Source organism: Neolamprologus brichardi, chromosome 6 (assembly GCF_056152115.1).
Source record: "Neolamprologus brichardi isolate AB-2024 chromosome 6, ASM5615211v1, whole genome shotgun sequence".
Lineage (NCBI taxonomy): Eukaryota > Metazoa > Chordata > Actinopteri > Cichliformes > Cichlidae > Neolamprologus > Neolamprologus brichardi.
Window position 1 is genome coordinate 7,809,022 of NC_142109.1, and position 27,459 is coordinate 7,836,480.

The window sequence follows — 27,459 nt, forward strand, 5'->3', positions numbered from 1 at the left end:
TCCCAAGCACAAACTCCCTGCACACAAAATGCTCCGCTTCGGAGACAGACAAAAGTTGGGTTCATTGCTGCCACGCTCAGTTTTTGCTGGGTCGCAGACTGCATTTCCAGATGATATCACCTTTGTTGGGCATGATGGCATCTATGATCGCCATAGTGCCACTTGGTCTGTTAAAGATGAGAGCGTTTCAATGCTGGACTCTCTCTCACCGCCTGTGTGCATCTCGTCACCTCCTGAGGAGCCTAACGGTAACCGCGTCTTGCATGCTAGCTCTCCTTGGAGGGAGCATGGGCTGCTGCATCAGGGCTCTCAGATTGGGAGAGTGTTGTTTCGCAAGGTGGTGTCCACAGATGCCTCCCTAAGAGGGTGGGGAGTGCTATGCGAGGGTGGATCAGTGAGAGGGATCCGGTCCGCAGCCCAGCACGAGCTGCCGGACCTTCACTCCAGGGTGGTCCTCTAGTGAGAGAATGGAGGTTACATCCTTTAATAGTGGCTCAGATTTGGGATCTATTTGGCAAGGTGCAAGTAGTTCTTTTTGCCTCAAGGGTAAATACTCACTGCCCCCTGTTCTTCTCCATAATCGACCACAATGCGCCCTTGGGCATGGATGCCGAGCGCACCAATGGCCAGACGTGCTCCTGTATGCATTTTGCCCAGTGGCAGTCTCTCTCTCTGATTCTAGTGGCCCCTTAGTGGCCCAAAAGGTCATGGTATGCAGAGATAATCAGCCAGCGAGTCCTTGGAAGCTTCCTCTCCACAGGGACCTCCTCTCTCAGCCAGGAGGAGAAGGGGTTCATCCGCGCCCGGATCTGTGGCGCCTTCATGCTTACCTGCTGAGAGGTTAAACTTGATTGCTAAGGGCTTGCCACCTAGTGTGATAGCGACAATACAGAGCGCTAGGGTCTCATCTACTTTGATGGGATGACACCAGGTGCACATCCCCTTGCCATACGTTTTCTGAAAGGGGTTTGCCAGCTGAGACCCGCGCTTGAGTCCAGTGTCCCTGCTTGGGACTTGTCTTTGGTGCTGGAGGCCCTTTGTAGCCCCCCGTTTGAACCCATTGAGTCTGTGGATATGAAAATTATCTCATATAAGACTGCATTACTTCGCACTTTGGCTTCAGCAAAACGAGTCGGTGACCTTCATGCGTTGTCTGTGCATCCCTCCTGCACACAGTTCTCTCCTGATGGCCACAAGGTCATATTGCGCCCAAATGCTGCCTATTTTCCCAAGATCATGCCTGCATCTTATAGCTCAATGGAGTTTGAGTTGCTGACCTTTTGCTCCCCTCCTTTTGCAGGAGGAGAGGAGGATGCATTCTCTTTGTCCAGTGCGTGTGCTACGCACCTACATTGAGCGCACTCAGAATGTGGCTTATGTGGGACCAGCTGTCTGCTTCGCTAATCCAACTAGAGCTCATTCCACCAGGGGGATAGCAACCTCATGGGCTCTTTTTAAAGGGGTGACTGTAGCTGGTATTTGTGCAGCAGCTAATTGGGCAGCACCGCATACTTTTGTGCGGTCTTATCGGTTGGACGTTACAGCCCCTTCGGTGGCTCATACTGTTCTTTCTGCTGGGTCTACCGCACACTAAGGTGGTGGTGGTTCAATTCTGGTTCGGTGGCTGCTATGCAGGGCGTGTATGTATGTCCCATACTTATGTGTTGTACCGAGTAAATCGACTGAAAGGGAACGAATAGTTATGTCTATAACTTCTGTTCCCCGAAGGAGAGGAACAAGGTACAACACAAGGTGGCCCCACTGAGCAGTTTGGCTCGGTGAAGAGCGGCTATCAAACTGAGGGATGACTGTGATGACAGTCCAGGCGGGGTTGTGCGCATGTCACCACAGGCGTGAATAAAGGTTTCTTCAGCCATGACATGCAAGGGTGTGATATCCTATACTTATGTGTTGTACCTCGTTCCTCTCCTTCAGGGAACAGAAGTTATAGACATAACTATTCATTTTAGCAGCAGATTGCACACATAGCTGTTTTTCTTTTCTTTAAATGTTAGTGTCTTACTTGTGGGTCCAGGTTCGTACAGAGAACTGTGAGATTCTTCAGAACTATCATACTGTTGCTTGGACTCAGTTGGGTAAATGCTGGACCAGGAGCGACACACCGAAACAAGATAGGAAGGCTGCAAAGAAGGTTAAACAACACTTACAGAAAAATGCAGGATTTGTGGCTGGAGAACGCAACACATTGTATAGATTTAAACTCACAGTAAGGGGTTGAAGTTGCTGTCCTGTTGATATAAAAGGGTGGTGTAGTACTTTGTGAGGTTTGCAGGTAAGACAGAGGTGTTGAAAAGAGCGATGTTCTGAAGGTTCACTGTGAAGACCTGAATGACCTGCAGGGAGGGGAGAAAAGCACGTCTGTAGGTCATGAAATGAATCCAAGTAGAAAAAAAAAAATGAACGTCAGTTCAAAATTTCCACCAATGTTGATTCTTTACCGACTCAGATCCAAATGCCACAACATCGTCCAGAGTGAGGAAAGAGACGAAAGACCCGATGTACTGAGCAAACCAAGCTGTGGAATTCAGTTGTGGGTCGCTGGGGAAGTAACACTTTGGATTTGAGGCTAGAAAAAAGAAAGATGTTAACAATAAATAATAATGATAAAGTTCAGAATAAATAAAAATACAATCTATTAGGGCTGGGCCATATCATATCATTCACGGTAATACCGGTATAATGTCGGGCTATGATAAGAAAATGAAATATCGCAATAGAATATGGGTAAAACGCGCATGCGCAGTACCTTTGTTTTCATACGCACATGGCGGAAAAAGCGTGCCGCCAACAGAGAATGAGAAGGGTGAAAGCGGATCATTGAATGAAACGGATGAACCAGAATCGGTTTGCAAAAATGCTGCAACTTGAGTGGTGTGGAAATTGTTTAGCTTTCGTCCGTCAGATACACAACAAAGCACTATTTTTGGTAGAGCATGCTAGCAGGCTGTTGTTATTACCGTGTTTTTTGGAAAATACGGCACACTTAAAATCAATCCTTTGATTTTTCTGAAAATCGACAGTGCCCCTTATAATCCCGTGTGTCTTATGTATGAATTCTGGTTGTGTTTACTGACCTCGAAACGATTTTATGTCGTACACGGCGCTCGAAAATCTGTGAAATGTTTTAGTACAACTTTGCTAAGCTACGAACCCGCACCGCTTGATGGATTGTCGGAGCATTTCGGCTATCGTAGGCAGGCGCCTCGCGGAGTGATACATACTGTGCTTCAACATAATATTACCGTATTGTGTGTGTATAACCTCTTTTTAAGTTTTGTGGATATTATGTGTGGTTATGCTGAGGATATGTCGGCCAACTTCCACTGGAAATGCCTTTTGGTTAAACTGTCAGCAAGGAATTTGCACTGTTAAATTTTTATATAACTTTAATGCACATAAAAAAAACAGCTGCTTGTTTAAGTGAAAATACGCTGATTTTTTTTTTTGCACGAATAAAGTTGTGGACTTATAAAGTATTTTGTCAAGTGTCAATTATGTCGTCAGTTATATCGTTATCGCAAATTTTCAAATGTATATCGTGATAAATATTTTTGATCATATCGCCCTGATCTACAATCTATAATCATTTTACTCCAGCGTAGCATTTTTTTTAAATTGCTGTGAATTCTTGAAATCAAATGTAAAAAGTAAGCAATAAAAAATGGTGACCATAACAAAATGTTACTACAGTAGCTGGCAGATTTTACTGGAATTAACATTGTTATCCAACAGTCTGCCGATTGGTCTAAATATAAGCAAATCGAAAATAAGATGTCCTTATGGTTTATTTAAAATTGAAAATTATTAAAGCAGGACAAAGTTATAAAAGACAAAGTCTTTGAACCTTATTAAGAATGATGACGGGGACAAGCATCAGTGAAAGATTGATGCTGTCTTGCTTTTAATGTATTTATACTGTATGTGTACTCTATTGCCATTTTGTACTACCACTGTTCTACCTACTATACCTTTGCTCTACTGTTACACACAGATGAGTATTAGGTATATACACATATATCCAAAGCACAGCAATCTGTGGTGCTGCAAAATGAAGGGAAACTGAAAAAAAATTGCAATTACCTGAATTTTGTATACAACTAAATTTTCCTTTTAATTTAAATTCTGCTCAGGCAGTTGTGTTTTTTTTAGGTGACATGTGGTTGCTGTTCAGTTTCATGTAGAATATCATTTGATCAATGTCTTTTTTTTCCCACTTAAATTAGCATCCCACTTGATCCTTCACCCTGGCATGCTTGAAAGACTTACTTGAGCCGACGTAAAGGTAAGTCCTGATGGTGTTGTACACGTCTCCCCTCACAAAGTCAGCAGTAGTGTAGTTGTGTACCCCAAGGACTGAGACACTGAAACACAACAAATTTAAATCAGAACACAAAACAAAAAAACATATAAAGCAGGATTTAGTGCTGTAGTAAAACACACAGTTTTTGGAAGGCCAGGCAGGAGGTGCTGTTTATGACACTGGAACTGATCAGGCTCTTTGTGAGGAAGGGCAAGTAGTTCTTGAGGCGTTGGTCAAACCAAGCGTTCACCTCCAACGTTTGGGTGCTGCTGAGGGCCATGGGCCAGACGCAGGGCAGGATGGAGCGCCTCACCGCTTCCGGCAGAGACTCCTGGAGGCAATGCACAGATTAATGTGTTTAATCATTGCATTGTGTTTGCATTTCTGTGTGTGCTTGTGCCATGGGCTACGTACAGTTTCTAGAAACAGTGGTGTCTGGCTGTAGCTGTTGAAGAGCATGCAGAGCTGTGCGTTGTTGTCGACAACATTAGGACGTCGTAGGTAATCCCCAAGCTCCAATGGAGGGATGGAATTTATGATCTAGAAGATTAGAAGACATAAATTAAGACATTCTCCTCTTGCTTTATTATATTTACTCCTGATATCTTTCAAGTCAACACACCAGACTCATTCTGTCAGGAGGCATGAGCGACAGGAAGGCGGTGAGGTTGGGAAACTGGAAACCCATGAAAGATTGCTCCAGGAAACCATAGAAACTGGTGTTGTAGCTGTCACTGTAGCAGCGGAGAGGTGTTGGACCTAGAGGAAAAGGTGGAGACACAAACTAGCTTATAATATTGGAACTTGCCTCATGTGCCTCATGCTTTGTTAAGCCATCTGGAATAAAATAAATAAATAAAGCTTCACTTGTTGTTGTATTCACATAAAATGTGACAAACATACACGTTTAATGAAAAAATGACAAGAGTGAGCATAGGAGAAAACTCAATGTCTGACTCCTCCCTCACTTTCTCAAGGCTGGCAGCCATTATGTTAAGAAATGTGAATGGGCTACTCGCTTACTGGAATGTTACAGCCCAATTTCATAAAGCAGCCAACAAAAAAATTAAAGCCAAGTTTACTGGTTTCCTGGGTTAGCTTTACCTCTGAGGGTCTGGAGGATTTGATCATAGATTTTCTGCTGTGTGTCTGTGCTGAGCGTTGAGATAGTCACGTTCAGGTTCAGTACACTGAAACAAAAAAAATGCAAAGGTTTATTTCCAGTCAGATTGCTTAAATACTTCCATATATGGTGCTTGAAGCTTTGTGCTCACCCCAGCTGCTCAATGCTGCAGCTCCGTCCCGCCAGGATTCCGAAGTAAGGTGCAACTTGTCCTGGTGAAAGTTGTACCAGCAGGGGTGGCAGCCGGGAGGTAAGCCACACCTCTACATCCGCATCACTCACCGAAGGAAGGGAGAGGTTTGCACGATCAAACACAACTTGCAACATGGCTGACCTCACGACTGAAGGCAATGCTTCTTCAGGAGCCTGTAGAAAAAAACAAAAGTAATAATCATGTTTTTTAGATGTAACAGGTGTAACAGGACCTTCTTCAACTTCTGTGTGAGAAGACTAACCAGAAAAATTTACCAAGAGTTTACCATCATTGCAAACATAAACACAAAACGTATGAATGTTTTACATCTGATGAACAGATAAACTCAGCTTGACTTGACTTCTAGTATCAACAAAACACACCAGGTGACTTTATAGCATGATGAATGCTCACCAGGATAACAGATGAGAAATCATCAAAGAAGTCAGCCAGAAACTGGTCAGGCACATATTTCATCACCATGTTGACTTGCTCAGAAGTTGTGAGCTGGCCAGGTGTTGTGGACACCTCGGCTAGCTGTCTGACTGTGAGCTGTGACAAGGCTTCCATCTGCATATGCAAACACACATGTTGTCAGTGATAGTTGTGGTTATCACAGAGGGAAACCCCACCCCACGAGAAAACAGATGTATAAAGACAGAAAATGCAGTGCATCATAACGCACCGCTGAGAAGTTGGAGTAGATCGTCTGAATGTCCCGGAACGTCGCAAGATAGGCAAAACCTCCCATGTTCACCTGCAGCCATTGTGCACTGGTGGCAATGCCTGAGCTGCAGGCGGGGTCTGAACCACAAACACACACAGAGGAAATTCAGCTTTACTGTGCTGAAGGAAAAGCATCTATCATACATTGTTATGTCACTTTGCAATACACGTGACCACCCTGGATTACAGTATTCCTGAATCCCACTAATCTATCAACATGTGTGAATGTTGGATTAATTCAGATGTGACGTGAACAATACATAGACTGTAACTGTTAATAGGCTGCCATTGATTGTTACTGGGCTGTAATACAGCAGTGTACCTGTGCTGTTGTTCCTGGTCAGGAAAACCTTAATGAAGTGCGTGTAGACAGACACCTTCCTGCCAAATGTCAATTGTGGCCGGAGTTGACTCAAAATCTGCAGACTGAGTTGAAATTGGGATTAGATTAATTAAAAAATGGCAGGCTTTTGGTATACCAAGAAAGGCAGTCACATTTGATGTAATTTGTATGGTCTAATTTCTTACATGGCCTGGTAGGAGCTGCAAGTAAGTTCCCTTGTGGCCATATGTGAAAGGAAGTCAGGTGAAACAGCTGGCAGAAATGGGAGAAGGCGGCGGCCAAACCACGTCTGGATGAAGGCTGGATCATTGAGGGTGGCCGTGCTGACAGTATCTATTCGGAGTTCTTGTATGGTGTCCAGAATCACGGACACTGCTGGGTTGTTGGCATCCAGAGTCTATAACAAAGATCAAAATGTGATGTAACTACTGACTTTTCTTATCTTTCAACAACAGACGGTTTGCAGAAGGTTCTTCTCGTCTTACAAAATATTGTGTAATGCTTTCATACCGTGTTGACAAGCAGATCCAGAGCCTGGTCCAGGACCTGAGAGGTTTCGGAGAGGAGAAGTTTCCAGACAGGTCTGGACCCACTCGAGCTGGAGTAATGGTTGCACTTCAGTATCGTTGCCAGCTGTTCTGCTGTTATTGTTGACAGCTGCGTGACGACAGAGAGCAGTTTAGACTCTACAGTGAAAGTGAAAACGAATCACAGACGGCTGTTGACTTATGTGACGCTCTTACCGAGGCACAAGCCAGTTCCTCAACGGCCAAGTCACAGAGGTTCCCACTCGTCTGTGCACTGGTGAGTTGGAGCTGAACTGCTGTTCTGTGGTTTCAAAATAAAACATGTGATTGGTACTTTGTTGACATCTGGGACAATGTTGCATAAAAAGTAAACTCTCCAACAGGTTCATGTAAATCCTACCTGTTCAAACCGATACAGATATCTGTTGCTGTACCACAAAAAAAAGAGAGAAAAAAAGTTATAAATTGACAAAAAATTACATTTTATGCATCAACACAGCAGGATATGAGACAAAAATTTTTAAAATGAGCAATTAAAAGATTAAATCTGCAGCAGAAGGTCCACCGCTAGCTTAACATTTCATGTTTTCCTGCTTTATTTCGGCCTCCCTTCTTGTGCTCTCGATTAACACTTGGGCCCTGCTTGGGTACTGCTGCTTTATCTGAGGTCTCTTTGAATATTTTACCCCATGCTACCTTTTGTAATACTTACGCGTGGTGCTGCTGGATCCAGTTGTTGAATTTGGCCCTGATGTTATCGATGAAGTTGCCTCTGATGTTGTTGTTGAATTTGGCCCTGATGTTATCGATGAAGTTGCCTCTGATGTTGTTGTTGAATTTGGCCCTGATGTTATCGATGAAGTTGTCCCTGATGTTGTTGTTGAATTTGGCCCTGATGTTATCGATGAAGTTGCCTCTGATGTTGTTGTTGAATTTGGCCCTGATGTTATCGATGAAGTTGCCTCTGATGTTGTTGTTGAATTTGGCCCTGATGTTATCGATGAAGTTGCCTCTGATGTTGTTGTTGAATTTGGCCCTGATGTTATCGATGAAGTTGCCCCTGATGTTGTTGTTGAATTTGGCCCTGATGTTATCGATGAAGTTGTCCCTGATGTTGTTGTTGAATTTGGCCCTGATGTTATCGATGAAGTTGCCTCTGATGTTGTTGTTGAATTTGGCCCTGATGTTATCGATGAAGTTGCCTCTGATGTTGTTGTTGAATTTGGCCCTGATGTTATCGATGAAGTTGTCCCTGATGTTGTTGATGATGTGTCCGATGTAGTGGTGGTGGTGGGGCTAACCTTGCCTCCTGTAAGCCCCACTCCAAGACCATTAAGATCAGACTGAAACTGTGAACTGATCCAGGTTCGCACCACTGTCACATTTTCATACGACTTCAAAAGTGGGAGGTTGGTGCCAAGAAGACCTTTAACATCACTAACAGTCAGGTTCTATGGAGAACAGAGCAGACACATTTTATCCTATGAGCAAATAAACACACTTACTTTATTCTTTGGCAGAAAAAAAAATGTACAATTTAGTTTTAAAACTTATCAGGCCTGTCCAATGGTTTGAGCGAAGTAAATAAATTGAGGAACTATGATGCAAGACCCCCACCCCAAAATAAATAAAAAAAATAAAAACCTTTTTTCAAAATTAGTCTAAAATTCAGAATTCAAAGTGCAGACATGCAGCACTGACCTGTATAACACTCTCAAGCAGCCCAGTGAAGGTCGGGAGGTCCATACTGATATTGGCAGACACTAAACCTTGGATAAACCTAAGATCTGCACCCGCTGCAAGAATGGAAAAAAATTAATGGTACGTTAACTTTCAGCTGTTTAAATGATGTTTTTTTTGAATGTGGGTCTGTTTGCTTACGTAGGTAAGATTGTATGAGCTGGTAACTGGAGACAGTGATTGAGTGTTTGTCTGGGATAAATGCTTCATATGCGAGGGCAAACAGTTCTTGCTTTTTCTCAGTGGTGCAGCTGGATATGTCCAGGGCATCGGCGGTCCTGCAGGAGATAAAACACACAGGAATGGTGTGTTGAGTTTATGGAATTCATATAACGTTATTTATCATTAAATCAGACTTTTTTTTCTAGATATCTAAATAATAATTTAGAGATTTATGTGGGTTCACCAGCCTTTGTAAGTGCAGGAACCCTGACAGACCTTTAGCCAACATGTTCTTGTTCAGATATTACCTGCTGCTAATGTGATGTAAAAATAACCTCCAAACACACACACACTCATGCACAGTCACAGCTCTGACGCCTTACTTGATGCTTCCAACCGAAATGTTCCTGATAACAACAACATCCAGGGTGCACAGGTTTGGTCCTCCAATGGCGTTGAGCCCCACACTGCCGAGACTGTTCCCCTTTACACTCAGATACTTGGAGATGATGGCTTTGGCCTTGATGAGGAGAACCAAGCATCGGTGAGAAGACACAAGCATGTAAAGTAAGCTCACGTTCAGATTTTTTCTTCTGTTTACTCACCAGAACCGGGTCCCACGGCCCGTTTGAAGCATCCATCAAAGAAGCGAGTGTGTCGATCTGAATAATACTCCACATGTTGATGTCTGCCAAAGTGGCACTACGGGACATTGCTCCTAAGATCTGAACCTGATCTTCCGGGATGATGCCGCTGGCACTGTAAGCCTATAAATTTGGGAAAGTCAGAAGATATTTAGACTCAAATTTAGATAGCAAACTATTCAAAGAGAAAAACTGCTGAGAACAAACAAAACAATGCAAGAACACCTCTAAAACAAAACAAGGATTTAGGGTTTGAAAAAAGTATAGACTCATGCTTAACCGTCTAAAATATCGTCAGCAAAAACTGTAAACTCTAATCATTTAAAAAATAAATAGCCACAAAAAGTAAGAGACCAAGAGAGAAGAAACCCCAGTCAGATGCTGATAATATCACTTAACCTTGTAAAGCCCGAATTATGAGGTAATTGCCAGGAAATTATGTATATTTTTTTAGAGTGGAGTGTTTATTGAACCTTCCGTTTGGATCATCTTTGCTACATCTGACATTTCTCTACAATTTATTTAGGTTTATCAGCAGAAACAAAACTGACATGGTGATGTTGAGGTCTTAAAGACTCACAAAAGCCATGTATTAAATATGACACATGGTATCACAGAGTTAAAATTTTAAGGCTTAAAAAATGGAAGTAGTCAGCGTTGTGGACTTTGCATGCCCTCCCTGTGTCTGTGATGGTTCTCTGGCTTCGTTCGAAAGTCCAAAAACATGCATGGGGTTTGGTCGAATACTGATTTTAAACTGACCGTAGGTCAGAATGTGTGTTATGTTTTTCTGAATGCTTCTGTGTGTTAATCCTGCTCTCCAGGAGGGGCCTAACCTGCCTCTAAATCTATGCCAGCTGGGATAGGCTCCAGGAGGTTTTTTGCCACTTACCTCTCGCAACTTGCTGAGAACAATCTTTGTGTAGTTCTGCTCCTGCACCTGGTTAACAAGGGCATCCAAGTTGTCTTTGACAATGGTGGAATTGAGGCAACTGGTGAACTGATTTATACCATAGTTTAAGGGGAATATTAGATTAACGAGAGTCACACGGGTTATGAATCCCAAAGTGCAGTCAGTGGCTGAAACACAGAAAGAGAAACAATTTTTGGTTAAACAGTAAATTCTCTCTAGATTCTAATACATGGACCAAGCAGTTGACAAAAAGAAACCAACCTGTAGATTCCTCATTAGGAATGGACATCCTTATTGCGCTCTTCAGCTCCCCGATCGTCTGACTGTCCACGTTGTTTTCCTTGAGAACACCCAGGAAGTACTTCAAGTAGTTGTTCTTTGTTTTCTGCTCACAAGAACAAAGGGAAAGAAAGAAAGGTGCATAAAGAACAAGGTTAACAGCAAAAAACAGAAACCAAAATCAAAAAATATAAATGTTTGCGGTCATGTATTACTCACAGTGTTGAAGTGATTATAGAAGGTTGAAGACATATACAGCGGCAGCATCCCGAGGTCTTTCAGAGTTTGCTCAGTCCACACTGAAGGCGCTCTGGTTATCACGAAAACAGAACGGTGATTATTATTAAGAAGGACACAAAGGGCCAAATGTAAAAATGTAAATCTGCTGACAAACAAACAGGGATGAAAATCTGCCACAGCGGTGAAGCGTTTTACGTACCCATATCTTGTGTTGCCATTAGTCATTCGAGCCTGAACAGCAGCTGCTTGAGCAGAAGTGAGGCTGGGGCAGCTTTTGAGATTTTCCAAGATGGAGGAATCTGAGTTTAGGATGTAGGACGCATCCAGGATGCAGCACATGTTTCCCAATACTGATATTTCCTCTTTAGTTAAGCTTGTGTTTGTTATGCCCTTTGAAAATAAAAGAAACAGAAATCCATTTCAACTCAAAACACTAAACAAAACCTTAGTGTGATGACAGTTATTTCCATTTCATGCAATTATTAATACATCTAATCTTTAGAGCTCAAGAAGTGGTGTGTGGTTCGAGGACTCACCAGGCAGCTCTTTGCATTTTCAAACAGGGCAGTGCGCTTGTAGCTGAGCGCTGCAGAGAAGACAGAGAAGTCTGCATTTCCCAACTCTGTGAAATAGGCCCTGCAGCTGCCCTGCGGCACCAGTGAGTAACTGCAAGAGGAAACACAAGTGTGACAAGCTGTAGCATCCACCATTCAGCTTTAATTCAGAACAAACAAACAGGATTCTTACTCATAATACAGCAGCACATCTGGAGGGTAGAGGTTGAAGTTGGCAGCATCGTCTTTAATGTAAGTGTACATGCAGGTCAGCTGTTGATTAAAAAAAAGGCAAAATAATTAGCACCTTGTATCGTCCCCGTTTATGACGGAGAACATGTGTAAGAAAGCTCCACGACTTGTTGGATGGTAACGCATTTTTGTAATTTTGCCTTCTCCACCAAAGCTGGAAGTCTGCACGTTAATCCACTGTGGTGGTGTGCAGCTGCAACATGCAAAAATTGCATCTTTGTTCAAACATTTATTTCCCTAACTCTATGTGCCAAAGTTATATACGGTGTAATCTATATAACCCGATTCACAGGGTATGTATATATTGTTTTAAGTGTGTTTTAAACAATTGTTAGTTTCTCCTTTGATGTCCAATATGTTCACTTTTTAATATTTGAGCAGATATGAAGGAGATTTTAAATATCCCATAAATGCCTTGAATACTGTACCTGAGACTCCACTAGTTTAACCTTCCTGCTGCCTGACCTCCGACAGGCTTTGATCAGGTTCTTGACTTGCCCATTGCCAATGTTCCTCACTCCAGTGCATGTGAACCCTTGAAGCACAGAGGATGACAAACTACACACACACACACACACACACACACACACACACACACACACACACACACTGTTAGCTCTGCTCTACATTTGCAGGTTGTTTTGATTGATTTGATTAATCTCCCAGACTGATTTGAACTCACTTGTTTGGACCTCCCAGCTGTGCAGAGGCGCTCTCTGTAGCTACCGACTCAAAGAACAATTCAACCTAACAAAACAAACAAACAAAAAGAGTCTGTAATAACAGGCATGTAGCACAACACGACAATAAAAACTAGCTGAGGGTTTCATCTTCTACCTGCTGCTGTTTCCATTCCTTTCTGTTGAGTATGGTTATAACGTCGTTGCTACTGGAGAAGTCCACCAGCAGGGATCGAGGGATCTCAGTGGCCAGGTCATCGGGAACGTTCTGGATCACTTGCACGTTGCTGGTGTTCACTGATATGATCTGAGAGAAGATGGGAAGCATTGTGAGTTAACTCTCTGTGGAAAGCTTTCTATCTTCACCCAAAGCAGCTGATGGAAGTGTGCAGTTCAAATCATGCTCAAGTTATAGATTTGCATGAAATCTGTATGACTGACTCATAGAGTGAAAGGGTAAACTGGATAGTGAAACCAACATTTGTAATAGTGGGTTGTGGTTAGGTGTACAAGTACCCAGAAGAACGATAAACTTTTAGTTTTCTGAGCTGTCCCCATCCCATGTGTTTTTTCTTTCTATTTTTGTCGAGTTTGTGATCTACTTAAACAAAACCTGTAACAGAAAACCTGTCATACCTGACTGACAAAGACCTGCTGGGTGATCTGAGGACCAGAAAGGAGGTTTGCCACCAGTGAAGGAGTTTGGGAGGCACTTATCAGCTGATTACCGGAGATGCTCAAGAACACTCTGGAAGGTACACCAATGATGAGAGTGCCCAGACTTATCAGCGATGATGAGCTGTTGATCTGGTGGAAAGGATGGAAGCAGCACACGCATAAGTGAGTATGACCACAAAGATGACTTTGATTTTTCTAAAGTCAGGATTCAGTCTAAAATCTGCAACCTGTATGATGCCCGAAGACAGCAGAGACTGGATGATGGTCATGGCCTGGCCTTCGCTCCAGCCCGTCACAGTGGAGAGAGTGCCGATGGAGTTTATTAAGTCCTGGGGTTTGATTGAGCTGATCTGATTCAGCGACATGCCAGTGCTTTGGCTGCCGAGGGCAGAAATGACTGTGGAGTCAATGTTCTGACCAAAGTTACCTGCCAAAGCAGCTGTGACCTTCACACGTGAGAGAAAAACTTTGTCAGTAGTCAAATTTATGTCTACAGTGTAAATATTCTGGGGAACAAAACTTTATCAAGTTAATAAAGGAGAGCTTAGTGCTCTTTTATTCATCTTTCCATTTCACCCTTCTTAAAATCACTTACCGCCAGAACAAAGAGCTCTACACCACTCTAAATAATAAACACCAGATTCAAAACAGGAGCCTGCAAGTGAAACTAAACCCAATTTTATGTGGGTGACAAATTTAAGGAAATAATAAACTACTTTTTACCAAAATACCAGGCAAGATGCTGAATCTCTAAAAGACTGAAATATTATAACATTCATGTCTAGTTGACCTTACCTATCCTGTATCAAATGTAGTTAGGGTTTAGCAGCAGATTGCACACATAGCTGTTTTTCTTTTCTTTAAATGTTAGTGTCTTACTTGTGGGTCCCGGTTTGTACAGAGAACTGTGAGATTCTGCAGAACTATCAAAGTGTTGCTTGGACTCAGTTGGGTAAATGCTGGACCAGGAGCGACACACCGAAACAAAATAGGAAGGCTGCAAAGAAGGTTAAACAACACTTACAGAAAAATGCAGGATTTGTGGCTGGAGAATGCAACATATTGTATAGATTTAAACTCACAGTAAGGGGTTGAAGTTGCTGTCCTGTTGATATAAAAGGGTGGTGTAGTACTCTGTGAGGTTTGCAGGTAAGACAGAGGTGTTGAAAAGAGCGATGTTCTGAAGGTTCACTGTGAAGACCTGAATGACCTGCAGGGAGGGGAGAAAAGCACGTCTGTAGGTCATGAAATTATCAACTGTTTTTTTTTGCTGCATTTGAATCCAAGTAGAAAAGCGTCATTTCAAAATTTCCGCCAATGTTGATTCTTTACCGACTCAGATCCAAATGTCACAACATCGTCCAGAGTGAGGAAAGAGACGAAAGACCCGATGTACTGAGCAAACCAAGCTGTGGAATTCAGTTGTGGGTTGCTGGGGAAGTAACACTTTGGGTTTGAGGCTAGAAAAAAAAAGATGTGAACAATAAACACTAATGATAAAGATCAGAATAAATAAAAATTTAATCTATAGTCATTTTACTCCAGCATAGCCTTTTTTAAATTGCTGTAAATTCTCGTAGTCAAATCTAGAAAGTAAGCAATAAAAAATGCTGCCCATAACAAACTGTTACTACAGTAGCTGGCAGATTTTACTGGAATAAACAATGTTATCCAACAGTCTGCCGATTGGTCTAAATATAAGCAAATATAATTTCCTTAAAGTTAAAGCTTTCATTTAAAATCCAAAAATGTTAAATCAAGACAAAGTTACAAAAGACAAAATCTTTGTGTCATGGTCCAGAGTCTGTGACTCCGTGTTTATGTTTAAGTTTGTTATTATTCTGTGGTTTTGTTTATTCTGGGTTTTTGTACTCTCCTTTCATTTCATGTTCCTGTGTTCTGTGTCCCCCAGTCTGTGTTAAGTTTGTGTGTGTTGTGTTCAGTCTGTGTGTTTCCTGTTTTATTTTGAAGGTTCGTGTCTTTTGTCAGTGTTTCTAGTTTCACTCCCCTTGTCTCGTTATGTCCAATTACTCCCAGCCGTGCCTCCCTCCTGTTTTCCATTCCCTGATTGCCCTGTGTGTATTTAAGCCCTGTGTTTTCGTGTGTGCGTTGCTGGTTCGTCTGCGTTATTCCCCTCTGTCATTCCGTGCATCTCCCTCTGTCTCCCTGTGCATTCTCCCCGCGCTGTCCTCCCTGCAAGTTACCCTCACTCATGTTCAGGTTTTGTTGTTTAAGTTTTAGTTTTCCCAGTTTAGAGTGTTTTCAGTTCTGTTTCTTGCCACCCTTTCCTTTGTTTGGTACATCACTGTCACAATAAAGCTCGCTCACTTCAGAAGCCACCTGCAGTTTGGGTCCTTTAATAATTCAGACGGCTTGCCCCGGCAACCCGTGACACTTTGAACCTTATTAAGAACGATGATGGGGACAAGCATCAGTGAAAAATTGCTGCTGTCTTGCTTTTAATGTATTTATACTGTATGTGTACTATACTATGTGTATGTGAATAAAATAATATTTTTTTAAGAAAATGACTCTAAAGGAAAAGCAAGTCCTGAATAAAGGGTTGCTAACTGCAAGAAATGAAGATCTACCAGTGACAGCAAAGGAACTAATTACTTTATATGTGTATGGTTGTCTGAGCTCTTTGTTATCATGTTAATGCTTTGCTTCTTTCTCGGGTATTAATGTAGCAAGGCAGAGAGTGACGACGTTGGCTAATATCAGCAAACCTTAAGAGATATACTGTATCCTCATAATTCACATTACTGAGTGTATTGACTTTGTTCTACTGTTACACACAGATGAGTGTTAGGTATATACACATATATCCAAAGCACAGCAATCTGTGGTGCTGCAAAATGAAGGGAAACTGAAAAATTGCAATTCCCTGAATTTTGCATTGTTGGAATTAAATAATTTGCAGTGCCTCAATAATGCTATGCTTTTTTAATAATAAGTGTTGTCAAGTTATATAGTGTAGTTTAAGCGGCCACAGCCCTGAAAAATAAAGCCATGAGACCAGGTGTCCTTGGGAGTAGAAAGCTGCAGACTCTCGCTCATGTTTGCCTGTAGATAAGAGGGGACCATCTCCAGTGGAAAGTTACTGAGACACTGTTGTTTAGACTAGAATGAGAGAGCTTCTGTAATAAAACTGTGAGGGGCACAGCAGCATTTTGGGATCGGCAGCCTGTCATGCAGGACGCATCTCCCTTCTAGAAGTAATAAAGTATTAAATGGTCTACTGAGCAGTGTTTTGTCTTCCATCGGATGCCTCTGAGGAATCAAAAGAACTCGGTGAAGTGTTGTTATTAACAGTGTACAACTAAATTTTCCTTTTAATTTAAATTGTGCTAAGGCGGTTGTGTTTTTAGGTGACATGTGGTTGCTGTTCAGTTTCATGTAGAATATCATTTGATCAATGTCTTTTTTCCCCACTTGAATTAGCATCCCACTTGATCCTTGACCCTGGCATGCTTGAAAGACTTACTTGAGCCGACGTAAAGGTAAGTCCTGATGGTGTTGTACACGTCTCCCCTCACAAAGTCAGCAGTAGTGTAGTTGTGTACCCCAAGGACTGAGACACTGAAACACAACAAATTTAAATCAGAACACAAAACAAAAAAACATATAAAGCAGGATTTAGTGCTGTAGTAAAACACACAGTTTTTGGAAGGCCAGGCAGGAGGTGCTGTTTATGACACTGGGACTGATCAGGCTCTTTGTGAGGAAGGGCAAGTAGTTCTTGAGGCGTTGGTCAAACCAAGCGTTCACCTCCAACGTTTGGGTGCTGCTGAGGGCCATGGGCCAGACGCAGGGCAGGATGGAGCGCCTCACCGCTTCCGGCAGAGACTCCTGGAGGCAATGCACAGATTAATGTGTTTAATCATTGCATTGTGTTTGCATTTCTGCGTGTGCTTGTGCCTCGGGCTACGTACAGTTTCTAGAAACAGTGGTGTCTGGCTGTAGCTGTTGAAGAGCATGCAGAGCTGTGTGTTGTTGTCGACAACATTAGGACGTCGTAGGTAATCCCCAAGCTCCGACGGAGGGATGGAATTTATGATCTAGAAGATTAGAAGACATAAATTAAGACATTCTCCTCTTGCTTTATCATATTTACTCCTGATATCTTTCAAGTCAACACACCAGACTCATTCTGTCAGGAGGCATGAGCGACAGGAAGGCGGTGAGGTTGGGAAACTGGAAACCCATGAAAGATTGCTCCAGGAAACCATAGAAACTGGTGTTGTAGCTGTCACTGTAGCAGCGGAGAGGTGTTGGACCTAGAGGAAAAGGTGGAGACACAAACTAGCTTATAATATTGGAACTTTGCCTCATGCTTTGTTAAGCCATCTGGAATAAAATAAATAAATAAAGCTTCACTTGTTGTTGTGTTCACATAAAATGTGACAAACATACATGTTTAATGAAAAAATAACAAGAGCGAGCATAGGAGAAAACTCAATGTCTGACTCCTCCCTCACTTTCTCAAGGCTGGCAGCCATTATGTTAAGAAATGTGAATGGGCTACTCGCTTACTGGAATGTTACAGCCCAATTTCATAAAGCAGCCAACAAAAAAATTAAAGCCGAGTTTACTGGTTTCCTGGGTTAGCTTTACCTCCGAGGGTCTGGAGGATTTGATCATAGATTTTCTGCTGTGTGTCTGTGCTGAGCGTTGAGATAGTCACGTTCAGGTTCAGTACACTGAAACAAAAAAAATGCAAAGGTTTATTTCCAGTCAGATTGCTTAAATACTTCCATATATGGTGCTTGAAGCTTTGTGCTCACCCCAGCTGCTCAATGCTGCAGCTCCGTCCCGCCAGGATTCCGAAGTAAGGTGCAACTTGTCCTGGTGAAAGTTGTAGCAGCAGGGGTGGCAGCCGGGAGGTAAGCCACACCTCTACGTCCACATCACTCACCGAAGGAAGGGAGAGGTTTGCACGATCAAACACAACTTGCAACATGGCTGACCTCACGACTGAAGGCAATGCTTCTTCAGGAGCCTGCAGAAAAAAAACAAAAGTAATAATCATGTTTTTTAGATGTAACAGGTGTAACAGGACCTTCTTCAACTTCTGTGTGAGAAGACTAACCAGAAAAATGTTAGAGTTTACCATCATTGCAAACATAAACACAAAATGTATGAATGTTTTACATCTGATGAACAGATAAACTCAGCTTGACTTGACTTCTAGTATCAACAAAACACACCAGGTGACTTTATAGCATGATGAATGCTCACCAGGATAACAGATGAGAAATCATCAAAGAAGTCAGCCAGAAACTGGTCAGGCACATATTTCATCACCATGTTGACTTGCTCAGAAGTTGTGAGCTGGCCAGGTGTTGTGGACACCTCGGCTAGCTGTCTGACTGTGAGCTGTGACAAGGCTTCCATCTGCATATGCAAACACACATGTTGTCAGTGATAGTTGTGGTTATCACAGAGGGAAACCCCACCCCACGAGAAAACAGATGTATAAAGACAGAAAATGCAGTGCATCATAACGCACCGCTGAGAAGTTGGAGTAGATCGTCTGAATGTCCCGGAACGTCGCAAGATAGGCAAAACCTCCCATGTTCACCTGCAGCCATTGTGCACTGGTGACAATGCCTGAGCTGCAGGCGGGGTCTGAACCACAAACACACACAGAGGAAATTCAGCTTTACTGTGCTGAAGGAAAAGCATCTATCATACATTGTTATGTCACTTTGCAATACACGTGACCACCCTGGATTACTGTATTCCTGAATCCCACTAATCTATCAACATGTGTGAATGTTGGATTAATTCAGATGTGACGTGAACAATACATAGACTGTAACTGTTAATAGGCTGCCATTGATTGTTACTGGGCTGTAATACAGCAGTGTACCTGTGCTGTTGTTCCTGGTCAGGAAAACCTTAATGAAGTGCGTGTAGACAGACACCTGCCTGGCAGACGTCAATTGTGGCCGGAGTTGACTCAAAATCTGCAGACTGAGTTGAAATTGGGATTAGATTAATTAAAAAATGGCAGGCTTTTGGTATACCAAGAAAGGCAGTCACATTTGATGTAATTTGTATGGTCTAATTTCTTACATGGCCTGGTAGGAGCTGCAGGTCAGGTTCTTTGTGGAGCTACATGAAAGGAAGTCAGGTGAAACAGCTGGCAGAAATGGGAGAAGGCGGCGGCCAAACCACGTCTGGATGAAGGCTGGATCATTGAGGGTGGCCGTGCTGACAGTATCTATTCGGAGTTCTTGTATGGTGTCCAGAATCACGGACACTGCTGGGTTGTTGGCATCCAGAGTCTATAACAAAGATCAAAATGTGATGTAACTACTGACTTTTCTTATCTTTCAACAACAGACGGTTTGCAGAAGGTTCTTCTCGTCTTACAAAATATTGTGTAATGCTTTCATACCGTGTTGACGAGCAGATCCAGAGCCTGGTCCAGGACCTGAGAGGTTTCGGAGAGGAGAAGTTTCCAGACAGTTCTGGACCCACTCGAGCTGGACGATCGGTTGCACTTCAGTATCGTTGCCAGCTGTTCTGCTGTTATTGTTGACAGCTGCGTGACGACAGAGAGCAGTTTAGACTCTACAGTGAAAGTGAAAACGAGCTGAATCACAGACGGCTGTTGACATATGTGACGCTTTTTTTTTTTGCTTGGTCAGGCCACTTCCGGAGCAAAGGGGGCCCTCGGGCCTCCGACCTCTGGGCCTGCGGCTCGGTTCACTCTGGCACAGCTGGCTGACGGCAGAGCCGGCGGGCACACCAGTGCAGCCCCCTCTGGCTTCTGCTCCGTGGCTACTGGGTGACCCCTCATCTGGGGCTCTCCTCAGCTCTTCCCAGGAGGGTGGCACGGATGCCCCTCCGGTGGTCCTCCTTGAGGCTCTCGCACTCTGGCGCCTCTGGATGTCTGGAGCCTGGATCTCCTCCCTGCCTGCTTCATGCCCTGGGGGACAGGGCTATGGCTCTCTACATCCTCTAGCAGATCATTACATGGGGAAACCTTTTGAATACAAGCGCGCTGATCCACACAGGTGTGCACACAGGTGTTCACTGTTCATAGACATAAACTACACCTCTATTGGCTGCTATGTCCAAGCACATTATGCTCTGTTGGTCCTGCTTGCTACACAACAACATTCAATATTTAGTATTTACTGCTGTTTACACTTAGCTAGATTATGGTGTTGTGTTTAGTATGTTGCTCTGTTTTTTTGCTTGTTTTCTCTTCTTTCTCTTTTTAAGTGCCCTTCCTCACTGTCCCTCTTCCCTTCTGATTTTCTTTTCCTTCATCTTTCTTTCTCCCTTTCCTATCCCTCAGTCATGTCTGTCCCATCTGTAACAACTGAAAATAAAATAAAATAAATAATAACAACAAAGGTCGATCAAATAGACCAATACGGCAAGGCCGTGAATATCCATTTGGCAAAGTAAATCCATTGAGTATCCTTGTTGGTCTTCAGACAACAATTCTCACAGCTAAAGAACCAAATGGGACAGGCAACAACAAAAAAAGAAAAATTATATGACGCTCTTACCGAGGCACAAGCCAGTTCCTTAACGGCCAAGTCACAGAGGTTTCCACTCGTCTGTGCGCTGGTGAGTTGGAGCTGAACTGCTGTTCTGTGGTTTCAAAATAAAACATGTGATTGGTACTTTGTTGACATCTGGGACAATGTTGCATAAAAAGTAAACTCTCCAACAGGTTCATGTAAATCCTACCTGTTCAAACCGATACAGATTTCCGTTTCTGTACCAAAAAAAGGAGAAAAAAAAAGTTATAAATTGACAATAAAAAATTGCATTTTTATGCATAAAGAAGTGGAGAACTTACCATTTGCCATGCTGACATTACACTTGTAAGAGAAACAAACACAGAGCACATTACAAATCTACTATATTAAGACTAATGTAAGACAAAATATATAATCTAAAACATACAATTACCTCTCCAATGATGATGCAGTCTGAAATAAAAACGCAGGAAATGCAAATCAGTTTAATGTATTTTTTTTAAAAAAAAATCAGTTCATTCCTGACGCTTGCTGATTATTGACAATTTACATTTAGCGTGTCCATAGAGTAGGTGGTGTGTGGAATAAGATGAAACAGCGAAGAGACAAAGCTGGATATAAGACTTTGAGAATTACTGTTCTAAATCTTTATGTTGATGTAACACTCACCAGGTGGTAGTTGGTGGGATAGAGCCTCTTTAGTCTGTGTGATAGTTGCAACGATGCCAAGAGAAACCACAGGTATGGCCAAGTCCAGTCTGGCAAACCTGTAACACATAAACACACAGATTTTAATTATAGTGCCAGATTATATAAAATTGTTTAACCACTTCGAAAGTGCCGAGTATAAGTAGATGTGAAACTCACAGCGTTTTGTATGAAGAGCAAGTGAAGTTTTCCTTGGAGGAGAAAGAAAGCAAACATCATTACTTTAACAAGCACAGGAAAGTAAAAATGATGACTTAACAGGAAGGCAGTTGCTCTTTTTACCGGGTGAATGAACACGGTGAGGTTGGTCAGGAACTCTGTGAATTTATTCTTTTCAGCAGACACGGTCAGGTAATCAAAGAGCGCGTTGATGATGACAGCTTTGTCCGGCAGATTTGGAAGCGACAGCGACAGCAGCTCTGCGCTCTGTTGTGCAGTCAGGAGTGTCAAGACTTCAATCTAAAAGGAAATACAGAACAAGTGAGAGTTATTTCTATTAGTTCACAGCTTTGTCTGTTTGTATTGTATTTAAAATCGCGTCAATTAACCGAAGTCCCATCTCACAGGGTTGAATTGTGGGTTGAGATGGATCAGCTCAGTGAGCGACAGAAGTGCTGAAAATGGACCGAAATTCTGCTGTATCCACACTGCAGTGCTGTTGGAGGTGGACACACAGCTGGAATCTAGAATAAGTTTTTAAAAAGTAGAAATAACTGTAAATGATTGAATTTTTATTTATTTAATTTTTTTAGTTGTTAAATTAAAACACGAAGCATGCGCGTACCTGAGTGTGGCTGCGTCAGGAACTGCAGTATGAAATCCTGCAAGACCAACTGCTGCTGGTTTGAGGTCATCTGGTTAAACTGGCCGATAAACGTCTGCAGTCTGAAAATGAAAGAAGAAAGAAAAAAGAAAAAAACTAACTAACCAATAACATTTTGTAATTGAAAAACAAATTTATATTTGTGCTGCATGGATATAACAGAGAACCCTTTGGAGGATTTTTGACTAAACCAACCGTTACAACACAGAACACAGAGTAACCATGAGCTGGGATTTCTTTTTTTAAATCAATTTCTATAGATTATCCTGTCTGCTCAGACCTCTCAGCTTCAGGCCCTGATAGTTTCACTGTTGAATTCATTGTCCCATTCATGACTGGAGAGCCCGAGCGAGCCGTAATCCCAACCCACGATGCTCCCTCCACCGTGCTTCATAGTTATGATGAGGTTTTGTTGTTTTGGTTTTTTTGTTATTGTATAAATTTGTAGGTTTTTTGCCAAAAAAGTTTAACTTTTATCTCATCTGTCGTCATTGTCTGTGTAGGTGAGTGTTGTGTAAACTTGAGATGTGCTGTATGTCTTTGCTCCTGTGTTTAGTGTTGCTTTTGATTCTTGGAATTTATTCATTTATTTATTCATTTTTTATGCTGTATTTTGATGCTGTTTGGACTTTGGTGCTGTTGAAGTTTTTAATTTTTGTGCTTGAGTTTTTTGGCTTTCTGTTTAATATATTTCAGTTTTTACTATATTGTTGTATTTCGACTCTTGATTTAGTCTCATCTGCGTGCCTTCTACACTTCCTGTCCTACTTGTCTTTTTGTTCTTGATGTTACTGCGAAGGTTGGTTTTCTTTCATGACATGTGCCAGCTTTACTGACTTGTTTGTGATTTTCCAGACTGTTTTCATCTTACGCCTCATCAGCCATTTTATCTGATCTGATAATGAATCATTATTATCGCTTCCTTACATTTACGACTGATTTTTTAAAAAAATGTAATTACTCATCTTAAATATGAAAAATAGCAAACTAACAGCTAACTGGGATTTCATTGTAAGTAAAACTGTGAACTTTTGCAGATTAATTCTCTCTGCCATGCCCTATGATATAAATTTTATGAATGAGGAAATGAAAAAGAGTGTCAGTCAGCTGGCTGAGGTGCAGCAGGAGTGGAGGAGAGAAAATGAGAGTTGAGCATAACTTTGTTTATGCAACAACAACAAAAACAGAGTTTCTTTCATCTCACGGTTAATAAACACAGAGTTGTTGTGTAAACCTGCTTCCTGGAATAGGGCCGAGGTTACTCAGCGAAAAAAACAAATCTTGTTTTCACTTTTACCCTGCCTACCTTTGCGTCTTTCTTTAACAACTCCACACTCCATTCGCTGACAGTTTTTTTTTTTTTATTAATGGATACGACACGAAATATTCTAGACCTGAATGAAGTTCAGATCAAATGTAGAAATATTAATTGCAGAAATCCTCTGAAGGGTTCATCTTCACAGATGAATCTTGGAACTCAAAACATGAACTGTGAACCACACTGGAGGCATGCTGTTGGGCTTGTTCAGCAGCAATTCTGACAAATACTCACATTTCGTGGTATGACTGACAGGTCAGGTTTGTGCTGCTCAGACAGCGCAGAAACATTCCTGATGCGTAAGGCAAGAAGCTCCTCAGGCGGCCTGAGAACCACAACCTGATAACTTCGCTGTTCTGCAGCTGCTCATCTGTCAGCAGCGACACTCTGATCTCCCCAATCACATCCAAAACCTGTGACGCTGATGGAATCATGGGCATCGGCTAAACAAGAGATAATTGAGTTATTTTAAAGGCGGATTAACTTTTCCCTACGTCACAATTCTTGTAACTTAGTGTTTGAATGATTCATTTCATGAATCCTTATTTGTTTGTTAAAGCTTATTAAAGTCATTAACCATGTTAGCCAGGATGTCCAGGGCTGGGTTTAAAACGTTGGAGACTTTAGTGAGCAGGATTTTCCACAGAGTTTTGGAGTGGGTGCTGTTCCCAGGAAGATTACACATCAGAAGAGATGCCAGTTGATTGGCTGTGAAGTTGTCCAGCTGGATGTGTGAAAGAGACAGAGGACGTGTAGTTATTCTCTGCAATAAACAGTAATGAGTCCTCACTGGCTCTGTTAAAGTAAATCATTACCTGTGCACAGGCATATTCCTCCAAGGGGACGTTGCAGGGAACTTGATTAAAGGTGTCCAAGTAAGACAGCAGATCAGAGCTTTGGGTCACACAAGACAGGAAATACACGTCAGAATACAAAACAACTGCAGTAGCATTGCTTACTATGTAAATCCTATTAAAAGGGTTACCTGTTGACTCCTGCACAGCTCTGAGTTTCTGTCAAAAAACAGAAAATAATTTCTTTTCAGAAATCATACAAACAGAATGTATTAGTGTTTACGCTGGCAACAGTCAAAAAAAGTCTTACCATTGAGCAGGATTACCGGGCACTGTAAAAGACGGGATTAACAAATTAAAACAATGATTGAAATATTATTCAAAACGTTGTGACAACCACAGCTTAAAAGCATTCAAATTAAGATGTGATATGAGCAGAAAAGACAACAGTTGTTGTGATTTGTTGGGATTTAAACTAAATTGTATAGAAGAAAAAATCTCACCGTGAGGTTCGGCACGCACTCTGTCCAAATCAGAAAATCAAAAATTTTCAGTCAGCAAAAGCACAGGGTTAGGTCTACTTACATGGACTAGCTTAAGCCATTACATTGTGCACTCAGTCGTTTTGACTTTGTGTTTGTGAGGCAGTGAAACGTACCGACAGGTGCAATGTTTATCAGGGCTTCTATAGTGGCCCAGGTGACTGGTTCCATTTCTGGAGGCAGAGTTGGTATGGCTGCATAGAGCTGTGTAAAGCTGGAATACAAAAGAACACAAAACAAAAACACACACGTAAATAAAGAGTATATAGAGCTACCAACAGAGCCAATCAGACCTTCAGCTGTCTGCCTACAACACGAAGAAATGTTTCTAAAAAAAATTGGTTGTGGATTTGTTTGTTTTTTTAAACTTTGGTGTTTGTTTTCACCTGTTTAAATTACAAACTTCTTATAAAGTTACGAGGTAAGCTGCTAGATGCTAACTAACTGGGTCACCTTGTGAAATTGGCCACAGTTTTTTTCCCTAAGTTTTTGTGATGTCCACTATTGAAAGCTGAAATTAAATCTGCATTAAAAATGACTACCTGTCATGTAATTAATTTTCTACATTATCCTGTATTAATCCAGTTAATAAGCTATATTAATGCCACAATGTATATTGTAATCTCATTTCTTTCTCTTTCTGATTTTTTCTGAATTAATAATAGCAATAGCAGTGGTTCAGTTTTAGCCATTAATGCATTGCTACGAAGCCTTAGCTTGAACATGGTTGTTCTTCTGATTCATACAAAGAACAAAACTGTTTGGAAAGAATTGTGAGGCACATTTAGTCAGAAAACAGGTTAAAGTTACTCACATTTGTTTGTAGATGTCGCAGGAAGGATTGATCTGAAAAATTGCATATTTTATGATTAATATTTGAGAAAGGCTAAAGCATGCTCAACACCTACACAGCAACATCTCCAGTGTTAAATTAACACTAGAGAGTGTCTATATGGGTCCACTCCTCTGGGTGTTAAATATAACACTGTTGAGTGTTAAATTAACACTTTTGACAGTGTTATATTTTTAAAAGTAACATAGTCAGTTTTGAAGATTAACAATGACAAACACTGAGCAGTGCTGATGTTCTAACACTGGAAAATAACTCAAAATGTTAGAAATATTCCAGTACACTCTCTAGTGTTAATTTAACACTGGAGATTTTGCTGTGTGCACATCTCAGCCAAAGCTGTTACCTCTCCAGCGAGCCTGACCAAAGCGCTGAGGACCTCTGGGTACTTCCTGGCTGCAGGTGACTCCGTCAGGAAGTTAAACACTTGGCTGATGACAACGTCTTTCTCTGGTGGAGTTGGGAGAGTCAACAGCAGCAACTCTACCATCTGATTTGGAGTCAGGAGGTCAAGAGCCTCCAGCTGAGCGGGTTACAAAGCAGAAGAGGAGAGCACAATTACTGTATAGTAAAATCACTGCTTCCCGTTAAGTCTGAGCACATCTGTGTATTGCAAACTTACTCCAGAGAAATAAGGGTTGAGTGTGTAGAAGTCGATGATAGAGGCAAAGCTCGAGAAGAAACCAAAGTTGAGTTGCAGCCATTCTGCGCTGTTATTAACTGCAGAGACACACTGGGGGTCTGAAGCATTTGTACAAACATTAACATAAATGCCAAAAGAACTGGTTTTGTAGTATCTGTGTGTTAATCTGTGTTGTCTGTGTCCTCTTCTTACCCGAGGTGTTGTGATTTAGCAGGAAGGGGTAGATGAAGTACTCATAGATGTTGCTGCTGTATATCGGATCAGCATCCAAAAAGTTCATGCGTTCACTGAGCGCCGCCACACTGCACACAGCAGGGCAAAGACAAAGTGAGAACGACTGCACCAAACCACGATCCCGTTAAACGAAAGAGAAATGAAGACGGTTGACTCACAGGGTTTGGTAAACGGGGCAAGAAAAGTTCTTGGTGCTGAGGCAGGAGAGGAGCTCTGGCTGTACGTCGGGCAGGAGGGGCAGCAGCTTGACCTTGAACCAGAGCTGGATGAAGGCTGGGTCCGTCAGGTGCTCCTGGGTCAGACTTGCTGAGTTTGACTCGCTGAAGATCTGCTTAAACTCGGATTCCAACTGCGTGAAGTTCTACAGAGGATGAAGAACGACGAAGCATTGATTTGCTGAAGCTGCGACGTGTGTAGTGAAAACACAAGCCTATGAAAGCAATGTTGTGAAGCTATAAGTCACCGTGGAGCTGTTGGACAGTACTCACTGCTGTGGAGAGCTCCTTGATCAGCAAGTTCAGACGTTGAGTCAGCTCTAGAACCAGCTTCAAGACGACGGCTTCTGTCATGGTCAGGTTGTTACGAGCAGCGCAGTGCAAGACATGAGCCACGTTTTCCACCGCGTCGGTCAGCTGACGGCACGGAAAGAAAAATCATCGGTACA

The 27,459-nt window shown here is 42.1% G+C and overlaps 1 protein-coding gene across 1 annotated transcript in view; it reads right to left on the reverse strand.

Moving 5' to 3' along the window:
- The window catches only part of mslnb (mesothelin b), a 48,234-nt gene that overhangs the window by 13,126 nt on the left and 7,649 nt on the right, over positions 1-27,459 (reverse strand). The window contains exons 12-80 of the mRNA XM_087841588.1: positions 27,284-27,427; positions 26,954-27,156; positions 26,754-26,863; positions 26,541-26,659; positions 26,265-26,441; positions 25,883-25,914; positions 25,185-25,282; positions 25,030-25,049; positions 24,837-24,858; positions 24,718-24,745; positions 24,548-24,626; positions 24,310-24,456; positions 23,967-24,175; positions 22,376-22,476; positions 22,156-22,274; positions 21,874-22,050; positions 21,751-21,782; positions 21,553-21,650; positions 21,317-21,336; positions 21,204-21,225; positions 21,092-21,119; positions 20,908-20,992; positions 19,782-19,928; positions 19,457-19,668; positions 19,251-19,354; positions 18,888-19,006; positions 18,617-18,772; positions 18,163-18,377; positions 17,993-18,078; positions 17,519-17,655; positions 17,311-17,436; positions 17,037-17,227; positions 16,863-16,957; positions 14,708-14,835; positions 14,458-14,585; positions 14,255-14,372; positions 13,603-13,821; positions 13,334-13,504; positions 12,855-13,004; positions 12,700-12,764; positions 12,446-12,575; positions 11,959-12,038; positions 11,748-11,877; positions 11,411-11,601; positions 11,191-11,281; positions 10,954-11,077; positions 10,672-10,859; positions 9,741-9,902; positions 9,519-9,655; positions 9,115-9,251; positions 8,935-9,029; positions 8,436-8,684; positions 7,946-8,003; positions 7,634-7,661; positions 7,450-7,534; positions 7,217-7,363; positions 6,892-7,103; positions 6,686-6,789; positions 6,323-6,441; positions 6,052-6,207; positions 5,596-5,810; positions 5,426-5,511; positions 4,944-5,080; positions 4,736-4,861; positions 4,462-4,652; positions 4,288-4,382; positions 2,460-2,587; positions 2,227-2,354; positions 2,024-2,141 (exon numbers count right to left, since the gene is read on the reverse strand). Of these exons, the coding sequence (XP_087697714.1) occupies positions 2,024-2,141; positions 2,227-2,354; positions 2,460-2,587; positions 4,288-4,382; positions 4,462-4,652; positions 4,736-4,861; positions 4,944-5,080; positions 5,426-5,511; positions 5,596-5,810; positions 6,052-6,207; positions 6,323-6,441; positions 6,686-6,789; positions 6,892-7,103; positions 7,217-7,363; positions 7,450-7,534; positions 7,634-7,661; positions 7,946-8,003; positions 8,436-8,684; positions 8,935-9,029; positions 9,115-9,251; positions 9,519-9,655; positions 9,741-9,902; positions 10,672-10,859; positions 10,954-11,077; positions 11,191-11,281; positions 11,411-11,601; positions 11,748-11,877; positions 11,959-12,038; positions 12,446-12,575; positions 12,700-12,764; positions 12,855-13,004; positions 13,334-13,504; positions 13,603-13,821; positions 14,255-14,372; positions 14,458-14,585; positions 14,708-14,835; positions 16,863-16,957; positions 17,037-17,227; positions 17,311-17,436; positions 17,519-17,655; positions 17,993-18,078; positions 18,163-18,377; positions 18,617-18,772; positions 18,888-19,006; positions 19,251-19,354; positions 19,457-19,668; positions 19,782-19,928; positions 20,908-20,992; positions 21,092-21,119; positions 21,204-21,225; positions 21,317-21,336; positions 21,553-21,650; positions 21,751-21,782; positions 21,874-22,050; positions 22,156-22,274; positions 22,376-22,476; positions 23,967-24,175; positions 24,310-24,456; positions 24,548-24,626; positions 24,718-24,745; positions 24,837-24,858; positions 25,030-25,049; positions 25,185-25,282; positions 25,883-25,914; positions 26,265-26,441; positions 26,541-26,659; positions 26,754-26,863; positions 26,954-27,156; positions 27,284-27,427 (8,484 nt within the window). The remainder of the gene's footprint in view (positions 1-2,023; positions 2,142-2,226; positions 2,355-2,459; positions 2,588-4,287; positions 4,383-4,461; positions 4,653-4,735; positions 4,862-4,943; positions 5,081-5,425; positions 5,512-5,595; positions 5,811-6,051; positions 6,208-6,322; positions 6,442-6,685; positions 6,790-6,891; positions 7,104-7,216; positions 7,364-7,449; positions 7,535-7,633; positions 7,662-7,945; positions 8,004-8,435; positions 8,685-8,934; positions 9,030-9,114; positions 9,252-9,518; positions 9,656-9,740; positions 9,903-10,671; positions 10,860-10,953; positions 11,078-11,190; positions 11,282-11,410; positions 11,602-11,747; positions 11,878-11,958; positions 12,039-12,445; positions 12,576-12,699; positions 12,765-12,854; positions 13,005-13,333; positions 13,505-13,602; positions 13,822-14,254; positions 14,373-14,457; positions 14,586-14,707; positions 14,836-16,862; positions 16,958-17,036; positions 17,228-17,310; positions 17,437-17,518; positions 17,656-17,992; positions 18,079-18,162; positions 18,378-18,616; positions 18,773-18,887; positions 19,007-19,250; positions 19,355-19,456; positions 19,669-19,781; positions 19,929-20,907; positions 20,993-21,091; positions 21,120-21,203; positions 21,226-21,316; positions 21,337-21,552; positions 21,651-21,750; positions 21,783-21,873; positions 22,051-22,155; positions 22,275-22,375; positions 22,477-23,966; positions 24,176-24,309; positions 24,457-24,547; positions 24,627-24,717; positions 24,746-24,836; positions 24,859-25,029; positions 25,050-25,184; positions 25,283-25,882; positions 25,915-26,264; positions 26,442-26,540; positions 26,660-26,753; positions 26,864-26,953; positions 27,157-27,283; positions 27,428-27,459) is intronic.